Here is a 24765-nt window from a genome sequence, read left to right as displayed (position 1 = left end):
CCAGGTCAATATGATACTCCCTTGGTTTCAAATAGTTGGTGTGGGGAATCTAAATTAAAGTAGACCGTGGACTGAGCTAAAAGATAATGATCTCGATCTTCAGGTCCAAACATTTCAGAGTGTCCTTCCCCCATGGCTTACCCTATCACTTCCCAACCTAAACCTTATATGAAACAGAGATGGGTTTTAGAAAGCCCTCCAGGGATTCTTAACCAATTCAGTTTCTTAAAATCATATATTAGACTTTCAGATTTACTTTATTTCTCTTTCCAGATGTCTGATGGTATTGACTGGTTACACAGCCCCAGGGGCCTGAGCAAGGTTGCTCTCAACAGCCCAACAGGACAAGATCAGGACTGCAAAGTGGTAAGACACAAAAATGACTCCTACCAAGGAGTGGAAAGGATTGGTGTTTGGGGATAGATATTCTGGAGCCCAGGATAGGCTAATGGATAGTGACCTATCCAAGGATTCAAGCTCAGTAAAGTCTGTGGGGGATCGGTGTGGTCATGGATCACACAGTGACACTTTAAGGGCGGGGCCAGATGAGTGATGTAAAGGTTCTGGGGGGGCAGGCCGGGGAGGGAGGCTGAGGGGAGTGAGGGGTGGTGGTTGCCTAGTTCCCAGCCTTTATTACCTCACACCTCTGAAGTCATAATGATGTCTCCTAGCTCCCAGTAAGTTGCCCCAAAGCTGGACTCCCTCAGGGGGTCAAAATACTTCACGCTATGTTTCCCAAATTAAGAGTGCTTTACATAGTACTTCATATTTTTTATCACATTCAAGCGCCACTCATACTGTTATTTAATATGTATTTCTACAATGTATTTTTAAATTTATTTTAATTGGAGGCGAATTAAATTACAGTATTGTAGTGGGTTTTGCCATTCATTCACATGAATCAGCCACGGGTATACATGTGTCCCCCATCCTGAACCCCCCTCTCACCTCCCTCCCCATTCCATCCCTCTGGGTCATCCCAGTGTAGTCACCCTGAGCACTTGTCTCATGCATCGAACCTGGACTGGCGATCTGTTTCATATATGATAATATGCATGTTTCATTGGTATTCTCTCAGATCATTCCACCCTCGCCCTCTCCCACAGAGTCCAATAGACTGTTCTATACATCAGTGTCTCTTTCACTGTACTACATATAGGGTTATCGTTACCATCTTTCTAAATTCCATAAGTATGTGTTAGTATACTGTATTGGTGTTTTTCTTTCTGGCTTACTTCACTCTGTATAATAGGCTCCAGTTTCACCCACTTCATTAGAACTGATTCAAATGTATTCTTTTTAATGGCGGAGTAATATTCCATTGTGTATATGGACCACAGCTTTCTTATCCATTCGTCTGCTGACGGACATCTAGGTTGCCTCCATGTCCTGGCTATTGTAAACAGTGCTGCGGTGAACACTGGGGTACACCTGTCTCTTTCAATTCTGGTTTCCTCTGTGTGTATGCCCAGCAGTGGAATTGCAGGGTCATATGGCAGTTCTGTTTCTAGTTTTTTGAGGAATCTCCACACTGTTCTCCATAGTGGCTGTACTCGTTTGCATTCCCACCCTTTAACAGTGTTAAAGGGTTCCCTTTGCTCCACACTCTCTCCAGCATCTATTGTTTGGAGATATTTGGATAGCAGCCATTCTGACTGGCATGAGATGGTACCTCATTGTGTTTTGATTTTCATTTCTCTAATAATGAGTGATGTTGAGCATCTTTCATGTGTTTGTTAGCCATCTGTATGTCTTCCTTTGAGAAATGTCTATTTAGTTCTTTGGCCCATTTTTTGATTGGGTCATTTATTCTTCTGGAATTGAGCTGCGGGAGCTGCTTGTATATTTTTGAGATTAATTATTTGCCCGCTGCTTCGTTTGCTATTTTTTTCTCCCATTCTGAAGGCTGTCTTTCCACCTTGCTTAGAGTTTCCTTCATTGTGCAAAAGCTTTTAAGTTTAATTAAGTCCCATTTGTTTATTTTTGCTTTTATTTCCATTACTCTGGGAGGTGGTTCATAGAGGATCCTGCTGTGATTTATGTCAGAGAGTGTTTTGCCTATGTTTTCCTCTAGAGTTTTATACTTTCTGGTCTTACATTTAGATCTTTAATCCATTTGAGTTCATTTTTGTGTATGGTGTTAGAAAGTGTTGTAGTTTCATTCGTTTTAACATTTTTTTCAGTTTTATTTATTTATTTTTTACTTTACAATATTGTATTGGTTTTGCCATGCATCAACATGAATCCACCATGGGTGTACATGTGTTCCCATCCTGTTGACCAGTTTTCCCAGCACCATTTGTTAAAGAGATTGTCTTTTCTCCATTGTATATTCCTGTCTCCTTTCTCAAAGATACGGTGTCCATAGGGGTGTGGATTGATCTCTGCGCTTTCTATTTTGTTCCATTGATCTATATTTCTGTCTTTGTGCCAGTACCATACTGTCTTGATGACTGTAGCTTTGTATTATATCCTGAAGTCGGGCAGGTTGATTCCTCCAGTTCCATTCTTCTTTCTCTAGACTGCTTTGGCTATTCGAGTTTTTTTTTTATTTCCATACAAATTGTGAAATTATTTGTTCTAGTTCTGTGAAAAATACCGTTGGTAGCTTGATAGGGATTGCATTGAATCTATAGACTGCTTTGGAGCATATACTCATTTTCACTATATTGATTCTTCCAAACCATGAACATGGTATATTTCTCCATCTATTTCTGTCTTCTTTGATTTCTTTCATCAGTGTTTTATAGTTTTCTATATATATAGGTCTTTTGTTTCTTTAGGTAGATATATTCCTAAGTATTTTATTCTTTTCATTGCAATGGTGAATGGAATTGTTTCCTTAGTTTCTCTTTCTGTTTTCTCATTGTTAGTGTATAGGAATGCAAGGGATTTCTGTGTGTTAATTTTGTATCCTGCAACCTTACTATATTCATTGATTAGCTCTAGTAATTTTCTGGTAGAGTCTTTAGGGTTTTCTATATAGAGGATCATGTCATCTGCAAACAGTGAGAGTTTTACTTCTTTTCCAATCTGGATTCTTTTTATTTCTTTTTCTGCTCTGACTGCTATGGCCAAAACTTCCAACTATGTTGAATAGTAGTGATGAGAGTGGGCACCCTTGTCTTGTTCCTGACTTTAGGGGAAATGCTTTCAATTTTTCACCATTGCGGATAATGTTTCCTGTGGGTTTGTCATATATAGCTTTTATTATGTTGAGGTATGTTCCTTCTAGTCCTGCTTTTTGGAGAGTTTTTATCATAAATGGATGTTGAATTTTGTCAAAGGCTTTCTCTGCATCTATTGAGACAATCATATGGTTTTTATCTTTCATTTTGTTAATGTGGTGTATTACATTGATTGATTTGTGGATATTGAAGAATCCTTGCATTCTTGGGATAAAGCCCACTTGGTCATGATGTATGATCTTTTTAATATGTTGTTGGATTCCGTTTGTTAGAATTTTGTTAAGGATTTTTGCATCTATGTTCATTAGTGAAATTGGCCTGTAGTTTTCTTTTTTTGTGGCATCTTTGTCTGGTTTTGGTATTAGGGTGATGATGGCCTTATAGAAAGAGTTTGGACGTTTACCTTCCTCTGCAATTTTCTGGAAGAGTTAGAGTAGGATAGGTGTTAGCTCTTCCCTAAATTTTTGGTAGAATTTAGCTGTGAAGCTGCCTGGTCCTGGGCTTCTGTTTGCTGGAAGATTTCTGATTACAGTTTCAATTTCTATGCTTGTGATGCTAAAGCTGAAACTGCAGTACTTTGGCCACCTCATGCGACGAGTTGACTCACTGGAAAAGACTCTGATGCTGGGAAAGGTTGGGGGCCGGAGGAGAAGGGGACGACGGAGAATGAGATGGCTGGATGGCATCACCGACTCTGTGGACATGAGTTTGAGTGTACTCTGGGAGTTGGTGATGGACAGGGAGGCCTGGCGTGCTATGATTCATGGGGTCACAGAGAGTCGAACACGACTGAGCGACTGAACTGAACTGAACTGATCTGATGGGTCTATTAAGATTTTCTCTTTCTTCCTGGTTCAGTTTCAGAAAGTTATCCTTTTCTAAGAATTTCACCATTTCTTCCAAGTTGTCCATTTTATTGGCATATGGTTTCTGATAGTAGTCTCTTATGATCCTTTGTATTTCTGTGTTGTCTGTTGTGATTTCTCCATTTCCGTTTCTAATTTTGTTGATTTGATTCTTCTCCCTTTGTTTTTTGATGAGTCTGGCTAATCGTTTGTCTGTTTTATTTATCTTCTTGAAGAACCAGGTTTTAGATTTGTTGTTGATTGTTGCTATGGTCTCCTCTGTTTCTTTTGCATTTATTTCTGCCCTAATTTTTAAGATTTCTTTCCTTCTACTAACCCTAGGGTTCTTCATTTCTTCATTCTCTGGTTGCATTAGGTGTAGAGTCAGGTTGTTTATTCGACTTTTTTCTTGTTTCTTGAGGTAAGCCTGTGTCACTATGAACCTTCCCCCTAGCACTGCTTTTACAGTGTCCCATAGGTTTTGGGTTGTTGTGTTTTCATTTTCATTCGTTTCTATGCATAGTTTGATTTCTTCTGTGATTTGTTGGTTATTCCAAAGCGTGTTCTTTAACCTCCATATGTTGGAATTTTTAATAGTTTTTCTCCTGTAATTGACATCTATTCTTACTACATTGTGGTCAGAGAAGATGCTTGGAATGATTTCAGTTCTTTTTAATTTACCAAGGCTAGATTTATGGCCTAGGATGTGATCTATCCTGGATAAGGTTCTGTGTGCACTTGAGAAAAAGGTGAAACTCGTTGTTTTGGGGTGAAATGTCCTATAGATATCAATTAGGTCTAACTGGTCCATTGTATCATTTAAAGCTTGTGTTCCTTATTAATTTTCTGTTTAGTTGATCTATCCATAGGTGTGAGTGGTGTATTAAAGTCTCCCACTATTATTGTATTGTTAATTTCCCCTTTCATACTTGTTAGCATTTGCCTTACATATTGTGGTGCTCCTATGTAGGGTGCACCTCCGTGTTCAAGAAGACAGACAGACAGGAAGAACAAGGCCAGGACAGTCGAGAAGTTGACTATCAGTGTGATGAAGCAAGTGAGCCAACAAATTGTTGATCAACTGGTAGAAGCTGTGATGAAGCTGTGCCTTATTATGGCTAAGCATAGCAACAACGGGGCAGCCCTCACTGATTTGGAAGAGCAAGCATCCTCATCCAACAACTCTAATTTTTCCCAGGCCAGGGGCCCCAGATATAGTCACGAAGCTGGGATGTGTCAGAGCTACCAAGACTGTCACGGGCCTGAAGTAATAGTCAATAATCAGGGCTCAACAAGCAGCTTTCAAAAGCAGCTCCAGGCTGTCCTGCAGTGGATTGCAGCCTCACAACTTAACGTACCCATGCTCTCCTTCATGGGAGACAGTGATGGACAACTGGAGAAGGTAAGCGATAGCGACAGAACAAGGAACAAGAAGAAAGGGGACTGGAGTGGGTAGGGACAGGGAGGTAGTGTTGTACTCAGAGCAGTCCATTCTTTCCTCAGTCTCTCTTTTCAGCCTTTAATCCAAGAATCATAGGCAGAAAGGTAGGTGGGGTGTAGGTGACCTTCTCCCTCTGGGTCCTGGCTCTAAAAACATCACATGATTCAAGCTATCTCTGCTCTCTCGCAGCTTCCTGAATTTTTGGCTAAGGCAGCAGAGAAGGGGTACAGTGTAGGAGATCTTCTTCAAGAGGTCATGAAGTTTGCCAAGGAACGGCAACTGGATGAAGCCATGGGAAACATGGCTAGAAACCAACTTCTAGACTGGCTGCTCGCTAACCTGTGAGCCAACAGCTCCTTCGCCTCCTCTCCCTCTCCGTTTACTCCCTGCCCCTAGCAGCATTCCATCCCAGCTGAAACACCCCCTACCATCAAGCCAGTGAACTACACTCTACTTGATTGTATTTCCCAGCAGTTGGACTGGGCAAATGTTAGGGTGTCCCAACAAGCTGGGCAAGAAAGTGAATAAAAAAAAAAAGTAAGTGGTGCCAGTGTTTTCTTGGTCAGATATATCTAAGGCTATTAAGTCCAGTTTCAAGGAATGGTGATACAGTGTTGGACTTGTGTCCATATCTCACCCTGGTTTATTTTCTAAGCAACCAAGACACAGGGGTATAACCCATGTCCAAGTTTCTAAGTCATTTGGCTTATCCAAATCTCAGTCCACAAGTTATTTAGAGGTTTGCCACCGTGGCCTCCCTGTTTTTCCAAAATTATGCACAGAACTTGATAATCCCCCTTATAATCTCAAGAATGCAGATTTCTTGGTCACTTTTAAGAGTTTGAAGATGGGAGCCTAGATGAAAAACAAACTTCAGAAAGTATATTACTCATGCACACACATACACTCCCAGGGTCCACTACCCATGGCTAAACACCACCCAGAACTACATCAGGATCCAGTCCTTCCCCACACACAAAGCTTCCTTATAAGTCATTTCCTTCAACTGATGAGATTTCCCAGCAGTTTGAGAAAAATTTGCAGAGAACAAAGCTATAGAATGATAAATTCTTCACACCCACCCTATGTGAATCCCAATATCTCCTTTGAGACTAGCACTAAATTCCTAGATTTCTTGTATACTTCTCAGAAGTCCATCACAATGCTGTGCCGCCGCTGCTGCTTCTAAGTCGCTTCAGTCGTGTCCGACTCTGTGCCACCCCATAGACGGCCTCCTACCGGGCTCCCCATCCCTGGGATTCTCCAGGCAAGAACACTGGAGCGGGTTGCCGTTTCCTTCTCCAATGCATGAAAGTGAAGAGTGAAAATGAAGTCGCTCAGTCATGTCCAACTCTTAGCGACCTCATGGACTGCAGTCCCGTCCATGGGATTTTCCAGGCAAGAGTCACAACGCTGTAATTCATTACAAATCAGATCAAGACAGTGTTTCCAGCCCTGTGGTCCTCTGTTGGATAGTTTGCATCTTTCTGGACTCAAAAGTTAAAGCTTTGGACTCTTACTAGTTTCATGGCTTTCATCATCTAGGTCGACTCTGAGCCTTTTTATTTACCTGTGAAATGTAGACAGGGCTTCCCAGATGGCTTAGACAGTAAAGAATCTGCCTGCAGTGCAGAAGACTGGGGTTCAATCCCTGGGCCGGGAAGATCCCATGGAGAAGGAAATGGAAACCCACTCCAGTATTCTTGCCTGGAGAATCCCATGGACAGAGAAGCCTGGCAGGCTATAGTCCATAGGGTTGCAAAGAGTCAGACACGACTGAGAGACTAACACACACATGCACACACACACACACACACAAAACGTAGACAAAGTTACCTTCCCTGTTTAGAGATTAAACTAGAGGAATAGATGTGATGATGCTCTGTAAGAATCTTTTTTTTTTCCTGACGAAGCAAGAGACTATTGAGAAGGGGTGCCTGGGCAGAGAGCAGGAGGGTAAGGGAACCTAGGAAAACTGCTCTGCCACATGGCTCCCAGGCTCCAGTTTTACAGTGATGGGATTAGTTTTTGGGTTGTCTCTGACAAATCATTCTGACTCAGGGTCTTTCCTGATAGCACATGCATTGCTCAGCCAAGATGGATGTCAGCAAGAATTCTGGGAGGTCAGTAGGACATGTGGCATTGGCATCTCCTTTTGACCTTTCCCAAATTCTTCCAGTTGATGGTGGCTGTTTAGTTCAGTGTTCCTTACCAAGACTTCCTGTTGAAAATAACTCATGCAGATGGTTACTGTGGTATCCGGCCAGGGCAGATGATTTGAGTCAGTTTCCCCTCACAACTCCCCCGAGAGACTTTATACTCAAGATAAGTGAAAGTCACTCAGTCATGTCCAACTCTTTGTGACCCCATGGATTATACAGTCCATGGAATTCTCCAGACCAGAATACTGGAGTTGTTGTAGGAAGGGGGACCCCTTCCAAGGCCTGAAACTGGGCTCTTGTCTAACACTCGGAAATGAATTGTCTGAGGAGACACATATGCTGACAAAGCAAGAGCTTTTATTGGGAAAGGGTGCCTGGGTGGAGAGCAGTACGGTAAGGGAACCCAGGAGATCTGCTCTGCCACATGGCTCACAGTCTCAAGTTTTATGGCGATAGGATTAGTTTCTGGGTTGTCTTTAACCAATCATTCTGACTCAGAGTTCTTCCTGGTGATGCAGGACTTGCTCAGCCAAGATGGATGCCAGCGAGAAGGATTCTGGGAGGTCGGACATGTGGTATCTCCTTTTGAACTTTCCAGAACTCTTCCGGTTGGTGGTGGCTTATTTCCCTCTTCCTTACCAGGACCTCCTGTCATGTAAAATAACTCATGCAAATGGTTCCTCTGGTGTCTGGCCAGGGTGGACTGTTTTAGTCAGTGTGCTTCCCCTAACAGAGTGGGTAGCCTTTCCCTTCTCCAGGGAATCTTCCCAGCCCAGGGATCAAATCCAGGTCTCCCACATTGTGGGCATTTCTTTACCAGCTGAGCCGTAAGGGAAGCCCTATACTCAAGATACTTCTTGGGAACTGGGGCAGAGGGCTGTTTCTCCTGTAATTACATTCAGCTGCTAGTGGGCATCCGTAGTCCTGCCTAGTAGAGCAGAAGTCTCTCTCCACCTGACTTAAACAGAGGAAATGGTAACCCACTCCAGTACTCTTGCCTGGAGACTCCCATGGACGGAGGAGCCTGGTAGGCTACAGTCCACGGGGTCGCAAAGAGTCGGACACGACTGAGCGACTTCACTTCACTTATGTGCCTAAAACCAACATTCACCTCATAGTAAGAACAATTTAGCCTGAAACTGTTGGACCCTGTCAGAGATGAAACAGACAGGGGCCAAACAGGAGGCCTAACAGAATGGTCATCACCGGGCCCCAGAAAAGGAAGGCAAAATTTGGCATGAGGGCTGCAGGGTGTGACTTTCTTCTGAACGGTTGGTGGTGAAGTAATGGAGGATGGTGGTGGTTTAGTCGCTAAGTTGTGTCTGACTCTTGCCATCCCATGGACTATAGCCCACCAGGCTCCTCTATCCATGGGATTTTCCAGGAACGAATACTGGAGTGGTTTGCCATTTCCTTCTCCAGTGGATCTTATAGTGTGTTCCGGGAATCTAGCATTCAGCTTGAAGTTTCCATCCTCCACCTGGGTGGGGTCCCAGTTCTACCTAACTCAAAGATATTGTTATGCATATTCCTTGATTAAGAACTAGGATCCTGCCCCAAGGCTGTAATGCCACTTGACTGCTCCTCCCCTGTTTCTGTATCCTCTCCCTTCTCTGATTAGCACCTGTTTGAATCTGCCCTTTGGAACTCAGGGAAGGTCAAGAGGGTGAATGAAGCCTATATCCTACAAAAAAAAAAAAAAAACTGGGGACACAAAGTATTTGTAGTCCAGAGCCCCAGAGTCTTGCTCAGTTTTAATTCAGGGAACTGGGCAGCTATGGCTCTGGCAACTTCCTGTCAAGATGGAGCATAGTGCTGGCTCAATTTGGAGAACAGACATTGAATTGAAAGTATTTCTGATTTCCAAGTGCTGGATCTGAGTCTTGTATGATTAAAATCTCAGTCCCATGACTGCGATTGTGGTGGAACAGACCAAATTACAAATAGTTGGAAGAATGACAAGTGGAATTTTAATAGACAAATTTCATTTCGTTTCAGGGGAATAAGCCTGAAACCCAGTCTGGACCTGGCGCTTTGGGGAGACTTGTAGCCAGGTAGCCAGTTTTCTAGTCTTATGAGTAGGTTTTAACTTTTAATGGAGACTTCACATATAGATTATAGGTGCTATGGGGTCACAAAGAGGCAGACAAGGCTTAGGATGAAACCACCACCAAAAACAGGGTCTATTGGTCATCGTACACCTCGCTTCCCTCTGTTAATATATGATCTAAGGCAATTTCCTTGTCTAGAATGTAATAGTTACAAGAGGAAACCTTTAAAAAGTAAGGTTGCAATGACTAGCTTCCAGCAGACATTGTTTTGAGAATGTTGGTGGCATCCAGTGGCATTCAAATAGAACACAGCTCAGAAAATTCAAGTTCTTAGCAATACAAGGACTTGCCTGAAATTACTCGCATAGTGTTACCTCGTTATTTCCTTGGATGTCTGAACCATAACTACACAATTTTGACTTTTAGTCGTGATATTCTCAATAGCCAAAGCAGATGTCACTGTTAACCGTGTGAGTATTTCTCTAGGTATGAGAAGTTGTAAGACTCGGGACTCATGAAATCTTCTCCTGAAAATGTCTAACTCTCTGAAGAGTGCCTCATTCTTGATCTCCACCCTGCACTCTTTTCAGGGGGTCCTGAAGATCAGCAGCTACAGTGGCCAGGATTTAATCTTTGCAGAGGCAGATGGCGAGGGCCTCTTCATGGCAATACATTTGACCATGGTTTGTGGGGAGATGGGAGGGGGCACATTTCATGACCATTTCATCCCACAGTGCTGGGAATGTTCTTTCCCAGGTGTAGCAAGGGTAACTTAATGTACTATTAGTGGACTAGGCCATAAAACAACATCCAAAATTCTCTGGACCACCTGCCCATATAAGCGTCTTCTGGCCTAGGAAAATATTTCCTCTTATTGTTCCCAAATCTAGAGTTACACAGTTACAATCACTGATCTCCTATGGAACTATATATTATTGTATCAGAGGCTCATTAACACATTTGGTAATGTAGGAAAGATCAATTTTATGAAACAGGTGAAATATAAATAATATAGCTAGCAGTATTAGTAAAATTATAAGTAATAATTAAGTCAAGAGCTTCCATTAGGTCCATCCCAGTAACATCCCACATCATCTGACTTGGTCTATTCTGTTCCAATCTTGATCTTCCAGAGAAATTATATATTGGCATTGTTCACAATGCACATAGCCCAGTTTCTTAGTGTTACTAGACTGATTGGGCTTCTCTGGTGGCTCAGATGGTAAAGAATCTGCCTGCAGTGTGGGAGACCTGGGTTTGATCCCTGGGTTGGGAAGATGCCCTGGAGAAGGGCATGGCAACACATTCCAATATTCTTGGCTGTAGAATCCCCATGGACAGAGGGTCTGGCAGGCTAGGAGGTCAGCCTGGGGTCAAACTCTTCCACTGACCATGTGTGCAAAGCGTAGGTGGGGTTTTGCTACACAAAGCTCTGTTTCTTCAGGAGAGCAGCCACTCCGGAAGTTCACAAATTCCCACATTAGATGCTCATTAACAAATCATTTTCTGGGACTTGGCTGGTGGTCAGGGGTTAGGAATCCTGCCTGCCAGTGCAGCGGGTCCCGGTCCAATCCCTGGCGGGAGGATTAAGGTTCTACATGCCAACTAAGGGCCTCAACTAGAGAGCCTGTGCATCACAACTAAAATTTAAAAATAAAAACAATCTTTAAAAAAGCAGCTTCCTCATAGAATGCATTTAAGAAGAGATGGGAAAATGCCAGCAAGGCCTCAGGATCCTCAGTGAGAGTGACCAGCAGGGCGAGAACCAAGAACCACTGTGGGAGTGTTAAGGGTGGGTGTCATCTGAGAACTGTCTCCCGCATCAGCCACAAGGAGAAAGCTCAATCCACACCTCTTCACGAAGGCAGAACGAGACTGGACTTCAGTCCGGGTCCTTGAAGGACCTTCTCAAATTGCTAGGTGAGACTGTAAGAGTGGCATCTGTTTGTCGAGGTGAGTCTTACCCCTTTCCTGGCCCTCATACCTGCACCACTGCAGCTTGTTCCAGGTGGCCTCTGAAGTGGGTCCAATGTCCTTTCTGTTTTAAAGATGAGAAAACTGAGCAGGCCTAGAGATCTGCCTGGTGGGGACCACTCAGGCAGTAAGTAGTGGAAAGGGAATTCAAACCCAGGCAGCCAGGCCTTCGTGGAGTCCACGAGCTTAGTCACCACCCCTCCAGTCAAGTTCTGAGTGTCCCTCCCTCACTGTGAAGCTCTGCCTCCTCCTCTGACTTCAAGGCCCTGCTCAAATGAATGGCTTCTTCCTCTCCTTCAGAGGACACATGAAAATACAAACACATATATAAATATAAACGTAATACAATCTCTTATGGCATTGTTAGTTCATTTATTCCTTTTTAAAAAATACTTTATTTTAGGAGTTGTTCAAATGTCCTTCTTTATGTTACTTTGTGTTGTGAGGTGTTTTAAATTATTCATTATTTATTTGACTGCACCAGATCTTGGCTGTGGCACACAGGATTTTTGATCTTTAGCTGTGGCATGCAAACCCTTAGTTGCAGCTTGTGGAACCTAGTTCCCTGAGTAGGGATTGAACTCAAACCCTCTGCATTAGGAGCTCAGAACCTTAGCTGCTGGATCACCAGGGAAGTCCCTTCATTGATTCTTTATAGATACCAAGGGTATCCAAGACACAAAATATAAAACCAGGGAGGGAGGGAAATATGGTTGTAAAAATACGAAAGGTCAGCACATGGGGTCCTCATAGTGATGGGACTGCTCTGTGTCTTAACTATGGTGTCAGATCCCAACCCAACACAGGCGGTACAACTGTATAGAGTCACACACACACACACACACACATGAGTACAAGTAAAACTCAGGAAGGCTGAGTACAGTCAGTGGATTGTTTCAGAGTCGATATACTAGGTGTGATATTCTACTATAGTTTTGCAAGATGTTACCTTTGGGGAAACCGGGTAATGGGTACATGAGATCTCTCTGTATTATTTCCCATAATCGTGTGCTATCTTCACTTCTCAACAGCCTACAATTGTCTCAATAAAACTTTCAATTAAAAAGAAGGAAAATAATGCCACCTAGTAGGATACATATATGCACAGGCCTGAGGATAGAAATGACTCAGTGTGTACATGTTTATCTTGCCCAATAGAAGGTGGTATCAGTGAGGGTGATGACCACGTCTTTTATAAAATCACAGCCCTAGGAGGAAATGGCTAAGCAGGTAGAGTTCCCTTTCTTGCACTCCCTCTCTCTCTAGTTCTCCCGCTTGACTATATTTGAAGCTACCTGACGCTCATCCCAATGATGTCTGATGTTTTCCCTTCCCTGAATATCGTCCATCAAGGGCATCTCTCAATACTATGTTTATAATCAAGATACAAATGAGAGGCAGCCTGGGATAGTACAATTGCACAGTGGAAATAAGACCACAAGCCCTAGAAAGTGAGGTCCTGCCTCTATATTTACCAATTTAACCCTTCTCTGAATCAGACTCCCTTCCAAGAAAAGTATTATTTTCACACCTGTCTCTCACTGCTGATATGAACTCTAGCAGGTAAGGAGGGCTAGCATCCTGGAAAGAATGTAAGATTCTGGAACCAGAAGAACTGAATTTGATTCTCAGTTCTACTACTTACTGGCTATGTGTTGGTGGATAAATCATGCAGCCTCTCCAGTGTTCATCATCTTCAGTTATACTAAAGCCCATCGTCCTTCCCTCATCTGTACGTGGAAACACTCTGAAAGCCCGGAGCATCAAATAAAGGCCTGTGTAGCTCTGCCAAGTTCACCACCATCTCCTTAATATTGATATTTTTGCATGTGCATGGTGCAGAATGGATACTTAATAAATACAGTTGGATGAATGGGTGGAAGAATTAAATCATGGGCCTCCAGTGAAACTGTAGTCTTTATTTCAACCAACTCCTAATACCTCACAATCTAAGAACCTGGAGCCTTTCCAGAAGATCTCTATCCTTAACCTCTTCATAGTTCATCTTTTAAAGCCGTTTCCTAAGGCCACTGGACATGACCTAGTGACTAAACAGCAACAAAAAGGCCACTGGTGAGTCCCACACTCATAGCCATTCATTGGTATTAAAACACCCTCCGTTTCCCTTAGAAACACCCTGTCTGGGTGAGCATCCCTGTCTCTAGATTGCTGTTTTAAAACATGAATCAGTTGAAATAGATGATGGCTACTGGAAGAAAACCTGGCAAAGAGTCTTGTTCTACTGATGTCTTTCAACAGCTGAAATGAGATACATGTGAAAAAATCCTATTTCCTTTTCTTCTTCCTCATATTCCAGTGGTATCAGTTGGATTTCTTAGTGGCAAATTACCGAAACTCTCTGTGGCTAGATTAACGAGAAAAGGAATGTGTTAAAGGATATGAGACAGTTTCAGATTCTCAAAAGTGAGAAGCGAAAGTGAAGTCACTCAGTCATGTCCAACTCTGCAACCCCATGGACTGTAGCCCACCAGGCTCCTCCATCCATGGGATTTTCCAGGCAATAATACTTGAGTGGGTTGCCATTTCCTTCTCCAGGGGGTCTTCCTGGAGATCAAACCCAGTGATTGAACCCGGTCTCCCAGATTGCAGGCAGACTCTTTACCATCTGAGCCGCAAGAGAAGCCCCAGATTCTCAGGGAAACTGGGAAAACCTTGAAGACTACAAAGCCAGGAGCAATGCCTCACACATCACAGACAGCCCCTGGGTAGACCCCATCTCTGGGTACAGATCCCTCAGTTTATCCACCTCACTGCAAACCAGAGGTACTGCCAGAACCTCTGTTACTGCTCTCTCTGAGAAAATGGATATCTGGGCGCTTCCCTGGTGGTCCAGTGGCTAAGACTCTGCACTCCCAATGCAGGGGACCCGGGTTCAATCTCTGGTCTGAAAATAAGATCTCACATACTGCAGTGAAGACCTGGTGCAGCCAAAATAAATAAGAAAATAGGCTATTTGCCCTTCCCCTCACCAGAATCATTCTATGCTGCACCTGTTTATTTGTGTCACTAGCTTTCAATTAAAAAATCTCAAGTGCATGCATCTGACTGGTGCAGCTGGAGTCTAATGTCAGCATCCTAGCTGCAAGGGAAGCAGGTTTATTATGGGTTTTATCTTGGGAAGAATTTACAGATGGGAAAAGAAGATTAAAGGTGCAGAGCAGTCAAAAAGAAAAACATAGTCTCATTCCACTAACAATAAATAACTTCAACAAATCACCACCAGGCAGCAGTGATATTGGTTAATCCAAGTATGATTCTTTGCTCTAAAAAATTGAACATGTTGGAATATTCATCAGTGAATTCATCTGTATCCTTTGTATGCAAAGGTGAGCATTTAATGAGAATTTTTGGAGACATTTTGATGAGAAGACTTTTTTCAAATTCCATTAGAAGGTAATTTACAAATCAGTGAAACTTTGATTCATATTCAAGTATTAATAATATTGGTCTCTAACCCTTATCATCATTTGTAGCAATTACATAAGTAAAGCCCTGCATTACTCACAGCATAAACTTCGCATACCTTTCCAGGAAGGGAAAAGGAAGCAGTGAGAAGAAATCTCATCAGACAACAACTTTAGAAACAGGGATATATAGAGGTGTAAGACAGCAGTCTTACATAAAGCTTCATAAAGAACAAATCCAGTCAAACTGAAGGAACCCGGCTCCCTTGCAAAGGTAACTGCAGAACGTGGAGAAGAAGCGATAAATGTGATCTGTGTTTATTTTGTCAGCGTTTGGGATTCTGTCTTGAATAATGCAGGCGTTAGTAAAGTAAGAGAGTATCAGCCAGCCCACCCATCAACCAACCGGAAGGACAACTTGTGAAAAAGCATTAAAATAAGATCTCTGTGGAAACGAACAGTGCTTCCACAAAAGCCGGTGTGAAGATTTTCAAAACATAGGATGCTTATTACCGTCAAAGCCAAAAATTCAGTTTCACAAATAAAACCTAGGTTGCCCTTCAGATATTTGAATAAAGAAATGTGACTTCTATCATTGAATCCTTACCACTCAGAGTTCACTTGATTTTCCCAAAGGATTAGTACAGATTTTATTTCTGTTAACCAGTTCCAGTAGAGACCTAGACATTTCTTTTCATCAATCCTCTTATCTCACGAACAACTAGACTCACTAGCCCAGTCTTTCAGCCAAGCCATGAGTTGAATCTTTTATTTTCCCCAAAATGAGATTGGTTGTTACAGTCTCATTATTGATGTCTGACTCACTTCTGTGACATAAAACTAAGCTCCCAAGAAGCTTGACTTTTTCACTGCCTGCCATTTACTGATTATCCATGACTCTAGGCAAATTGCAAAACTTCTCCAGACTCTCACTTTCTTACCAGACATTTCCTCACCAGCTTTGGAATAAATCTTGGGGGCAAATTCCTCCATCACCATGTTGGAGTGATGATGGCCAGGAGCCACGACTCTTGGCTCAGAGAGTAGAAACTCACTGTGCAGCAACCCCTCCCCAGGACAGGAAAAGACATGGAAGGAGGAGAACAAAGAGGGCAAGACAGGATGAGGGGGCAAGAGACCACAGCTGCTGTATTTTTGGAAACCAGAGCCAGGATACATGATTCAGAGGAAAAGAAGAGCTTTGGATGAGTCAGTCTGGGTTCAAAGCTGACTCTACCACTTTTTTTTTTTTTTTTAATATGGACCATTTTTCAAGTCTGTATTGATTTAGTTACAATATTGTGCTTCCATGTTTTGTTTTGGTTTTTTGGCCACAAGGCATGTGGGTTCTTAGCATCCCAAGCAGGGATCAAACCCACACCCCCCTGCATTGGAACATGCTAAGTTGCTTCAGTTGTGTCTGACTCTTGGTGACCCTATGGGCTGTAGCCCTCCAGGTTCCTCTGTCCATGGGATTCTCCAGGCAAGAATACTGGAGTGGGTAGCCATGCCCTCCTCCAGGGGATCCTCCCAGCCCAGAGATCAAACTTGTCTCTTATGTCTCTTGCATTGGCAGGCAGGTTCTTTACCACCAGTGCCACCTGCATTGGAAGGCAAAGTATTAATCACTAGTCCTCCAGGGAAGTCCCTCTGTCCTTCTTAGCTACAGAATCTTCACCAGCATCTCTTAATATTTACCTCCCTGGACTGCTGTAAGAGCCAGTGGGATTAAGTAGAATATAGAAAGATAATCACCAATGTACAAACAGTTTTTCGGGGGCTGGGGTAATTGTAGGGGGACACTAACATATAAATCATATACATCGATTATAAGATACAACACAAGTTCAACATGAAGATCCAAAGGTGACCCTTGGGATCTAGAAGCATGGCAATTTCTTTCTGCAGTGGGGAGTAGGATAGGGAAAGAGCCTAGGAAGAAGGAGTCCAGGCTCTTTTGAGTCCAGGCTCTGAGTCTTTTACATCTCCTGTGTTGGCAGATGGGTTCTTTACTGCTTGAGTCACCTGGTTGCTGCTGGTGCTGCTAAGACGCTTCAGTTGTGACCGTCTCTGTGCGACCCCATAGATGGCAGCCCACCAGGCTCCCCCGTTCCTGGGCTTCTCCAGGCAAGAACACTGGAGTGGGTTGTCATTTCCTTCTCCAAGGCATGAAAATGAAAAGGGAAAGTGAAGTCGCTCAGTTTTGTCGACTCTGGGACCCCATGGACTGCAGCCCACCAGGCTCCTCTGCCCATGGGATTTTCCAGGCAAGAATACTGGAGTATGGTGCCATTGCCTGCTCTGAGAGCCACCTGGTTATTCAGCCTTAAAAAAGAATGAAATCCTGTCATATCCTATAACATGGATGAACCTTGAGGACATTATTCTGAATGAAATAAACGAGTCACAAAAAGACAAATCCGATGTGATTCCACTCACAGGAGGTATCAAAAGTAGACAACGTGTTGATGAATGGTGAAAACCATAACAATACTGTAAAGTAATTATCCTCCCATTAAAATAAATAAATAAATTCTTTAAAGTAGTCAAACTCAGAATGGTGATTATTGGGGCAGGGAAGGAGAAAATTGGGAGCTGGTGTTTAATGGGTACAGTTTGTTCAACAGGTGAAAAAGTTCTGGAGTTTGTTTGCTCAACAATGTGCATATACTTAACTCCCTTGAATACTCTTTAAAACGGTTAAGATGATGTTTCTCAACATTCAGAAAACTAAGATCATGTCATCTGGTCCCATCACTTCATAGGAAATAGATGGGGAAACTGGAAACAGTGTCAGACTTTATCTTTTTGGGCTCCAAAATCACTGCAGATGCTGATTGCATCCATGAAATTAAAAGGCGCTTACTCCTTGAAAGGAAAGTTATGACCAGCCTAGATAGCATATTAAAAAGCAGAGACATTACTTTGCCAACCAAGGTCCGTCTAGTCAAGGCTATGGTTTTTCCCGTGGTCATGTATGGATGTGAGAGTTGGACTGTGAAGAAAGCTGATCGCCAAAGAATTGATGTTTTTGAACTGTGGTGCTGGAGAAGACTCTTGAGAATCCCTTGGACTGCAAGGAGATCCAACCAGTCCATTCTAGAGGAGATCAATCCTGGGTGTTCATTGGAAGGACCTATGCTAAAGCTGAAACTCCAATACTTTGGCCACCTCATGCGACGAGTTGACTCACTGGAAAAGAGTCTGATGCTGGGAGGGATTGGGGGTAGGAGGAGACGGGGACGACAGAGAATGAGATGGCTGGATGGCATCACCGACTCGATGGACATGAGTTTGAGTCAACTCCGGGAGTTGGTGATGGACAGTGAGGCCTGGCGTGCTGTGGTTCATGGGGTCGCGGAGAGTCGGACACGACTGAGCGACTCAAGTGAACTGAACTGAACAGTATCCAATTTCAGCGTGGTATTAAAAGAACAGACACGATGATCAATGAAACAGACTTGAGTGCTTAGAAATAGACCCGACAAAAAAAAAGTCAATTGATTTCTTAAAACCACTTTATTGAAGTATAATTTACATGATAAAATTTACTTAAGTGTACAGTGCATTTTTTTGAAAACCTGAGTTGAACAACCATCAATCGCCACAATCCACTTTCATAGCATTTCCAGCACTCCAAGATGCTTCATGCCCATCTGCAGTCACTCCTCATCTCCCCCGCAGGCAACTACTGATCTACTTTTGTCTCTATAAGTCTATCAGCTGATTTTTTCTTTCAATATTTATTTGGCTGCGCTGAGTCTTAGTTGTGGCAGGTGGGATCTAGTTCCCTGATGAGGGATTAAAGCCAGGGCTTCTGCTTTGGGAGCATGGAGTCTTAGCCACTGAACCACCAGAGGAGTCCCCATCAACTGATTTTTGACAAAGGTGTTATGGCGATGCAGCAAAGAAGGATAAACATGTACCTCATACATTAAAATTAGCTCAAGTCGGTCAGAGACCTAAACATAAAACTATACAACTTTGAGAAGAAAAGGAAAATGCTGCATCTTGGGTGATGAATTTTTAGATAACAGCATCAACAGCACAATCCATTAAAAAAAAAACACTAACAAATCAGACACTGTCAAATTTAAAACTTTTGTTCTTTACCTTAAAAGACAGTATTAAGAGAATGAATAGACAAGACAGACTGGGAGAAAACGCCTGCAGAGCGTGTATCTGATCAAAGATCTGCACTCAAATATTTACTGAACTCTTAAAACTCAGTTCACCTGAGGAACAGATCTGAACAGATACCTTACCAGAGAAGACGCATATATGGCAAATAAGCATACGAAAAGATGCCCAACATAATTTTTCACTGGGAAAATGAATCATTTCAACCACTGTGAGGTACCATTGCAATGGGAACCTTCATCCATTGCTGGCAGTAATGTAAAATGTCATAGTCACTGGCGAGTTTGGCAGTTTCTTATAAAGTTAAATACACACTTACCAACGACTCAGAAATCCCATTCCTAGGTATTTACTCAAGCAAAATGAATTGTGTTTATATTAAAACTTGCACATGAATTTTACACGACATTGATATGTCCATACAATGAAGTACTCAGCAACAGAAACAGAGCTATTGACTCACAACATGTATGAATTTAAGACCTGGCAGAGTGAATTTGACTATGTGAAAAAAACATAAAACTTTCCGAAGAAAATGAAAACTGCACTTTGGGTTTGTGATGTCAAGGGATCCCACATGGAATGCAGAGTGTGACAAACGAAATCTGTTTTGCAAATGTATCTTATAACCTCAATGAAGGGAACAATGAGCTGTACTGTTGCTTTGGAAAATGTTTTGAGTGGATACTATTTAAGGTTAAAGACAAAAAATGTACTTAAAGGAACGCTAAGTCTATCTGTTTCTCACAGGGGTACAACATAGTTATTCTGAAACCACTGTATAAGCATTCCAGGGTTCAACAAATAAGCAAATAAACTGTAGATAAAAGGAGCCAGGTTTCTCAGAATGAAACTTATGGTGCTGAATTATGAGAATCAGTTGAACTTAATATGCCTACAGATAGATCTAAACATATGGACATGTGCACCCACATACTGGTTAGTACACATATTTATATCTCTTAGGTCCTTTCACCAAAAAGGTGAGAAAGCAAGCAGACCTAAATCCCAATCTTGGTTTCTAAATGCCAATCTGCAAAGAAAGGAACCGAGGCTCCTTGGGGAAATAGCTAATTCCAGGGCTGGCATCCAGATAACACCCACAGTGCTAGAAAGGATGATTAGTCTTAAAAAAAAAAAAAAAAAAATGAGGGTATGTTAAAGGATTTAGAGGCCAGCTTCAAAGAGCTCCCGATAGGCAAAGCTAAGCAATTTGCACAACAAAATAAATAACAGGTATACTGGATTTTGACTCAAAAGTTTAAAATAAATAATCATGATTACATACTAATATAAACAAATGACCAAATAAAGGAAAGGAACAAATCTTTAAAAGAAAATCTGTAAAGAATATATACACTGCTCCTTCCCTTTGAGTGTGGGCTAGAGTAACTCACTTCCAAAAAAAAAAAAAAAAAAGATTATGGAAAGTGGAAAAACCTGCAGACACCATCACTTTAACCAAAGTAGAGACACCACCAGTAACATCTGTTAACTATGCAACCCGCGACATGAGACACTGTGGAAGGGCACATGACATCTGTGCTATCCTCCCCATGAGACACAGCCTCCGATCTGAGAAAACACCAGACAAACCCACTCTGAGGGCCATCCTACCAAATAACCAACTAGTGCTCTGCACAGTCTCGAGGTCAGGAAAGACTGAGAAACTGTCAATGGACTGGAGGAGTATGAGGCAGTGCTGACTAAATAAATGCCCCATGGTGCCTTGGACACGGTCCCGGAACAGAAGAAAACATCAGAGGGAAAATGCGTGAAAACGCAAACATCATCTGTATTTTAGTAAATAGTATGGTACCAGTGTTAATTTCTGAGTTTTGACAAATGAGTCATAGTTTATATAAAGTGTTAACGTTAGGGGAAGCCTGTGGAAGGGTATAGGGAATATCCCCAGACACCTTTGCAATTTTTCTGCTAATTTGATATTATTGTAAAATTAGTTTGTTGTTGTTTTTTCTTTTAAAGTATAGAAGCCTCAGCACTGAAAGCATGTGTGTATTTTAAATTATGAAAGGGACTTAACAGAAGATTATACACATTTTCACAGCAACCTGATCAACACCACAGTTTATTTGTAAACATATTACAGTGTCCATAATCAGACTGACAACACTTTATACATTTCACTGTCATATTAACATCAACCAGGAAAAATCCACTGTACTCAGTTACAGCTTTGGTATTTTAAAATCATTAAATACAAACTGTATTTCAAACACTGAACACGAAAGAGAAACCCAATGGCAGAGAAAAGTGGAAACGAGTAAAAGAAAGCACTATTCCTGAAATTAAAAAAAACACAGAATCATCTGATTACAATTTTAAAAGAAAAAAGGAATCAAGGAAGTCAGATGATCTTAACATAAAGTTACATTTCTTTGGACCTATGTGAAAGGTGAAATTGTACCATACTAAATTCTATGTCTTTTATATTTCTTTTTTCTCTTGATTTCTGAAGTTTGCCAATGGTTTAACCTACATTAAAGACAAAAAAGAGGGGAGGGAGCACAAAGCCAAGTGAAATGACTTTAAACGTCTGCAGAAAAACTGGATAAAAATTCTTTCATACATTTTCTTTGGCAAATAAGAAATTCTATATTTTACCTTTATTGTTGAATAGGATCAACACACAGGTTTAAGCAATGCATCTCGACATGAGTTAATGTATGAATGAAACAAAACCAAATCCACAAAGTAAAGCATAAAAGTGGCTTTCACATTTTGCTAACAGCTCTAAAAATGCAGATTCTCCATCTTTAAAAGTATGAGACGTCTTCAGCTGGAAGTAGAATCTTTCCTCATTCACGTGAGAAACCAGAGGTGACTACGTGCTTTTTTCTTTTTTGTACCTTCCCTAAAATTCATGATCATTATTATGTTCCATTTCTTCCTCTATTATCCCTCAAAGGAAATATAGCAGCAAATCACTCCCATATTTTAAGTTTTAAATTCACCAACAACAGGGTTCACTACCAACTATAAACATTCAATGCTTATTAGTGTACATGTCATCACCATAGGCTTAGCTTGTTAATACAGAAATAAATAAAATAACTACAGTTAATCTGAACAAAGCAAATGAGATTAAAGAACCCTGATCAAATGAAATATTTACAACAATCAGGTGAAAAACTATAAAAGTTACATACATACCTAATAGCACTAGGAATGTACAATATCAATTATTGGAAAAAGAAATGAGTGATTCACAGTTATAAGAAATTATTTTAATATTAGTATGTTTCCTTTTATAGACAAACATTTATAACATACACTTGGTTTCCACCTCATATAAGACAAAGTAGAATACTAAACGTTACTGCATTTACCCCAAACACAGCACTGACTGTGCCACAGGTGACCTGCTTCAAAACATTTAATAGGGAGGCCAAGGTATTGAATGCATGGTTATGTTAACAGTATTACGAAAGACATATATTTCCAGAAGCATGTTAAATACACAAATGTCAGTTCTATAAATAACAAAAATTATCAGCAAAATGTTCAGGTTTAACCTTCCCAAATTTTCTAATGCTTTAAATATTTTAGATATATGCTGTCTGACCAGTTAGTTTGGTTACAGTTTTAAACTAGCAAACCGTTATTCTATGAGAAGAGCTAAACTATAACACTGCACAAACTTCCCAAGGAAGGTAACTCGAAAAATCTAAAAAGTGATTCCAATTATTCTAATTAACATTTGAGATACTAAAAGAATCAAGGACTCAAGAAAATATTTTGAAATTACTCGATTTGTCTTTATCATTTTGTCTAAAACTAGTCACATAAATTTAAGATCCAAATGCCTAACAGTGTGTCCTCACAGCAGGTTTGTCACTAAAATGTTTTGATCAGAAGACACAGCCTTAATGCCTCTAAATGTAATTCTAAGCTAAAATCCAAATCCTTGGTTTGAAACCTCAAAGCCAATTCCGTAACAACTCATGGGTAAATGAAGTCAGGGAGAAAACCTGCAGCAGCCACAGCTACATGAGTGGAAAATAAGTTCTATTTTTCCATAAAGACTCTATGAAAATATAAAGCCCCAAATGAGCGACAACACAAGTCCACATATAAACATTGTTTAAAAATAGAATGTTTCCCAAGCTTCTTATGAGATGTCAGTGTGTAGTCACAGTCTGCGTTAAGATCTCCTAAGTCAACATTAAGCCATACCTAACTATGCTGATTTGCATACTTTCAACAATGTTCAACGGATATACATAATTTACAAACATCCACAGCACTTCTTAATGCCCCATCAGATCATCTCTCAATAATGGATGTTTACAGTTTTATAGTTCTGCTACTTTAAATACCAAGAAGCCTTTGAAGAGGAAGAGTTCCACCTCTTCCCATGATCCCTTAAAGAGTAAGTAACAAAATATAAAATTAAACAAGATTTACATTTGATAAACTAACATATAAAATTACCATTGCAATATTCAGTGACTGCTTATAAACATAACAGTCATCATAAAGCCTATAAAGTATATCCTCAGTTTTATAAAAGAAATGCAGATTGTCTCAAGGTAAAAAATACAGTGCAGGCTGCTAAAAAGCTCTTTGTTGCATTAGGAGGTGCAGGAATGAGGAAAACTTCTGAAAACACGAACGAGTTCCCCAAACTTTAACATCAGTTAAGCATGAATTGCACTGCAGCAGCAGGAAGCTTTTCACTGGCTGGCACTATAAAGCTAACGGTAAGAAAGAAAAAAGGCAGAAAGGGTGGGCAACAAATGATGTAACCAAATTATTACAAATGGAGATTAGCAATAAGAAGTGACGAGGGTGATCGTCCACTCCACTCCGTTAAGATACCATCTTTAAATACTAAGTTCTTTGCAGGAAGGGGGACTCCCATGTCAGCACAGGATGACTGTGAAAGCAAACTTGGAAAACTGGCCTCAGCGTTAACATCCAGTGTTGAAGCACCTTCCTAGAGAGGGCAAGAAACAAGACAAAAAAATCCTATTCAACACTTTACCAAACCACTTAATTCAGCTAATGAGAAATCAAGACCTTGATTACCTAAGAAATGTTTATGGAATGCAGAGCACTATAGGAGATGCAAAGATGTACCTCATGAACCCCAAATAATCAAGACTGGTGTTAACACATGCAGAAATGACAAATACACTCAGATGACGAGAAGTACTTTGAAATAGAGAGAAATAACAGGTTATGAGAATAAGAAAAAGTTAGTTCTTAGATAATCTACAAAAACCTTCATGCAACATTAAGCACTAGAACAATCCATCCACTCCCAGGGCTCTCAGATTCACACATTCAGCGCAGACTTCTTGGAACTCCAGGCTCCAATCTCCTCCTATCCAACATCTATCTTTGGATGTTTCACCATAAATTCCACACTTAGCACGTCCATAACCAAACTTAAATGTTCCCTACCGGGTCCTTCCTCGACTCCATGCATCAAGCTAGTCAAGAAGTATGAAAAGTACCTTCATTCTTCCCTTCCTTACCATATCCTCAATCTTCCCTCACGTTTATTTTATCA

At 41.3% G+C, this 24765-nt stretch overlaps 2 protein-coding genes across 3 annotated transcripts in view; one reads left to right on the top strand and one right to left on the bottom strand.

Annotated features, from left to right (window-relative positions):
* The first annotated feature begins 24 nt into the window (after positions 1-24).
* On the top strand, positions 25-22830 carry LOC129557859 (A-kinase anchor protein 4-like). 2 transcript variants are annotated; one of them, XR_016039374.1, is made up of 4 exons: positions 25-366; positions 5004-5435; positions 5664-8244; positions 17087-22830. XR_016039374.1 is itself a non-coding variant. In XM_088844901.1 (3 exons), the coding sequence occupies exons 1-3, from the start codon at positions 133-135 to the stop codon at positions 5817-5819; spliced, it is 822 nt and encodes a 273-aa protein (XP_088701027.1). In that variant the 5' UTR covers positions 25-132; the 3' UTR covers positions 5820-14629. The 2 variants fall into 2 exon arrangements, 1 of the variants encoding a protein (XP_088701027.1); XM_088844901.1 differs by lacking the exon at positions 17087-22830 and having other exon boundaries at positions 5664-14629.
* LOC129557836 (protein FAM91A1-like) overlaps positions 21300-24765 on the bottom strand; it is a 15523-nt gene continuing 12057 nt past the window's right edge. The window contains exon 9 of the mRNA XM_088844581.1: positions 21300-24186. Within this exon, the coding sequence (XP_088700707.1) occupies positions 24081-24186 (106 nt within the window). The 3' untranslated portion in view covers positions 21300-24080. The remainder of the gene's footprint in view (positions 24187-24765) is intronic.

Source organism: Moschus berezovskii, chromosome 16 (genome assembly GCF_049115385.1).
Source record: "Moschus berezovskii isolate FMDL1 chromosome 16, NW_MosBer_1.0, whole genome shotgun sequence".
In the NCBI taxonomy this organism is placed as follows: domain Eukaryota; kingdom Metazoa; phylum Chordata; class Mammalia; order Artiodactyla; family Moschidae; genus Moschus; species Moschus berezovskii.
This window is presented reverse-complemented; position numbering and strand designations above follow the sequence as displayed.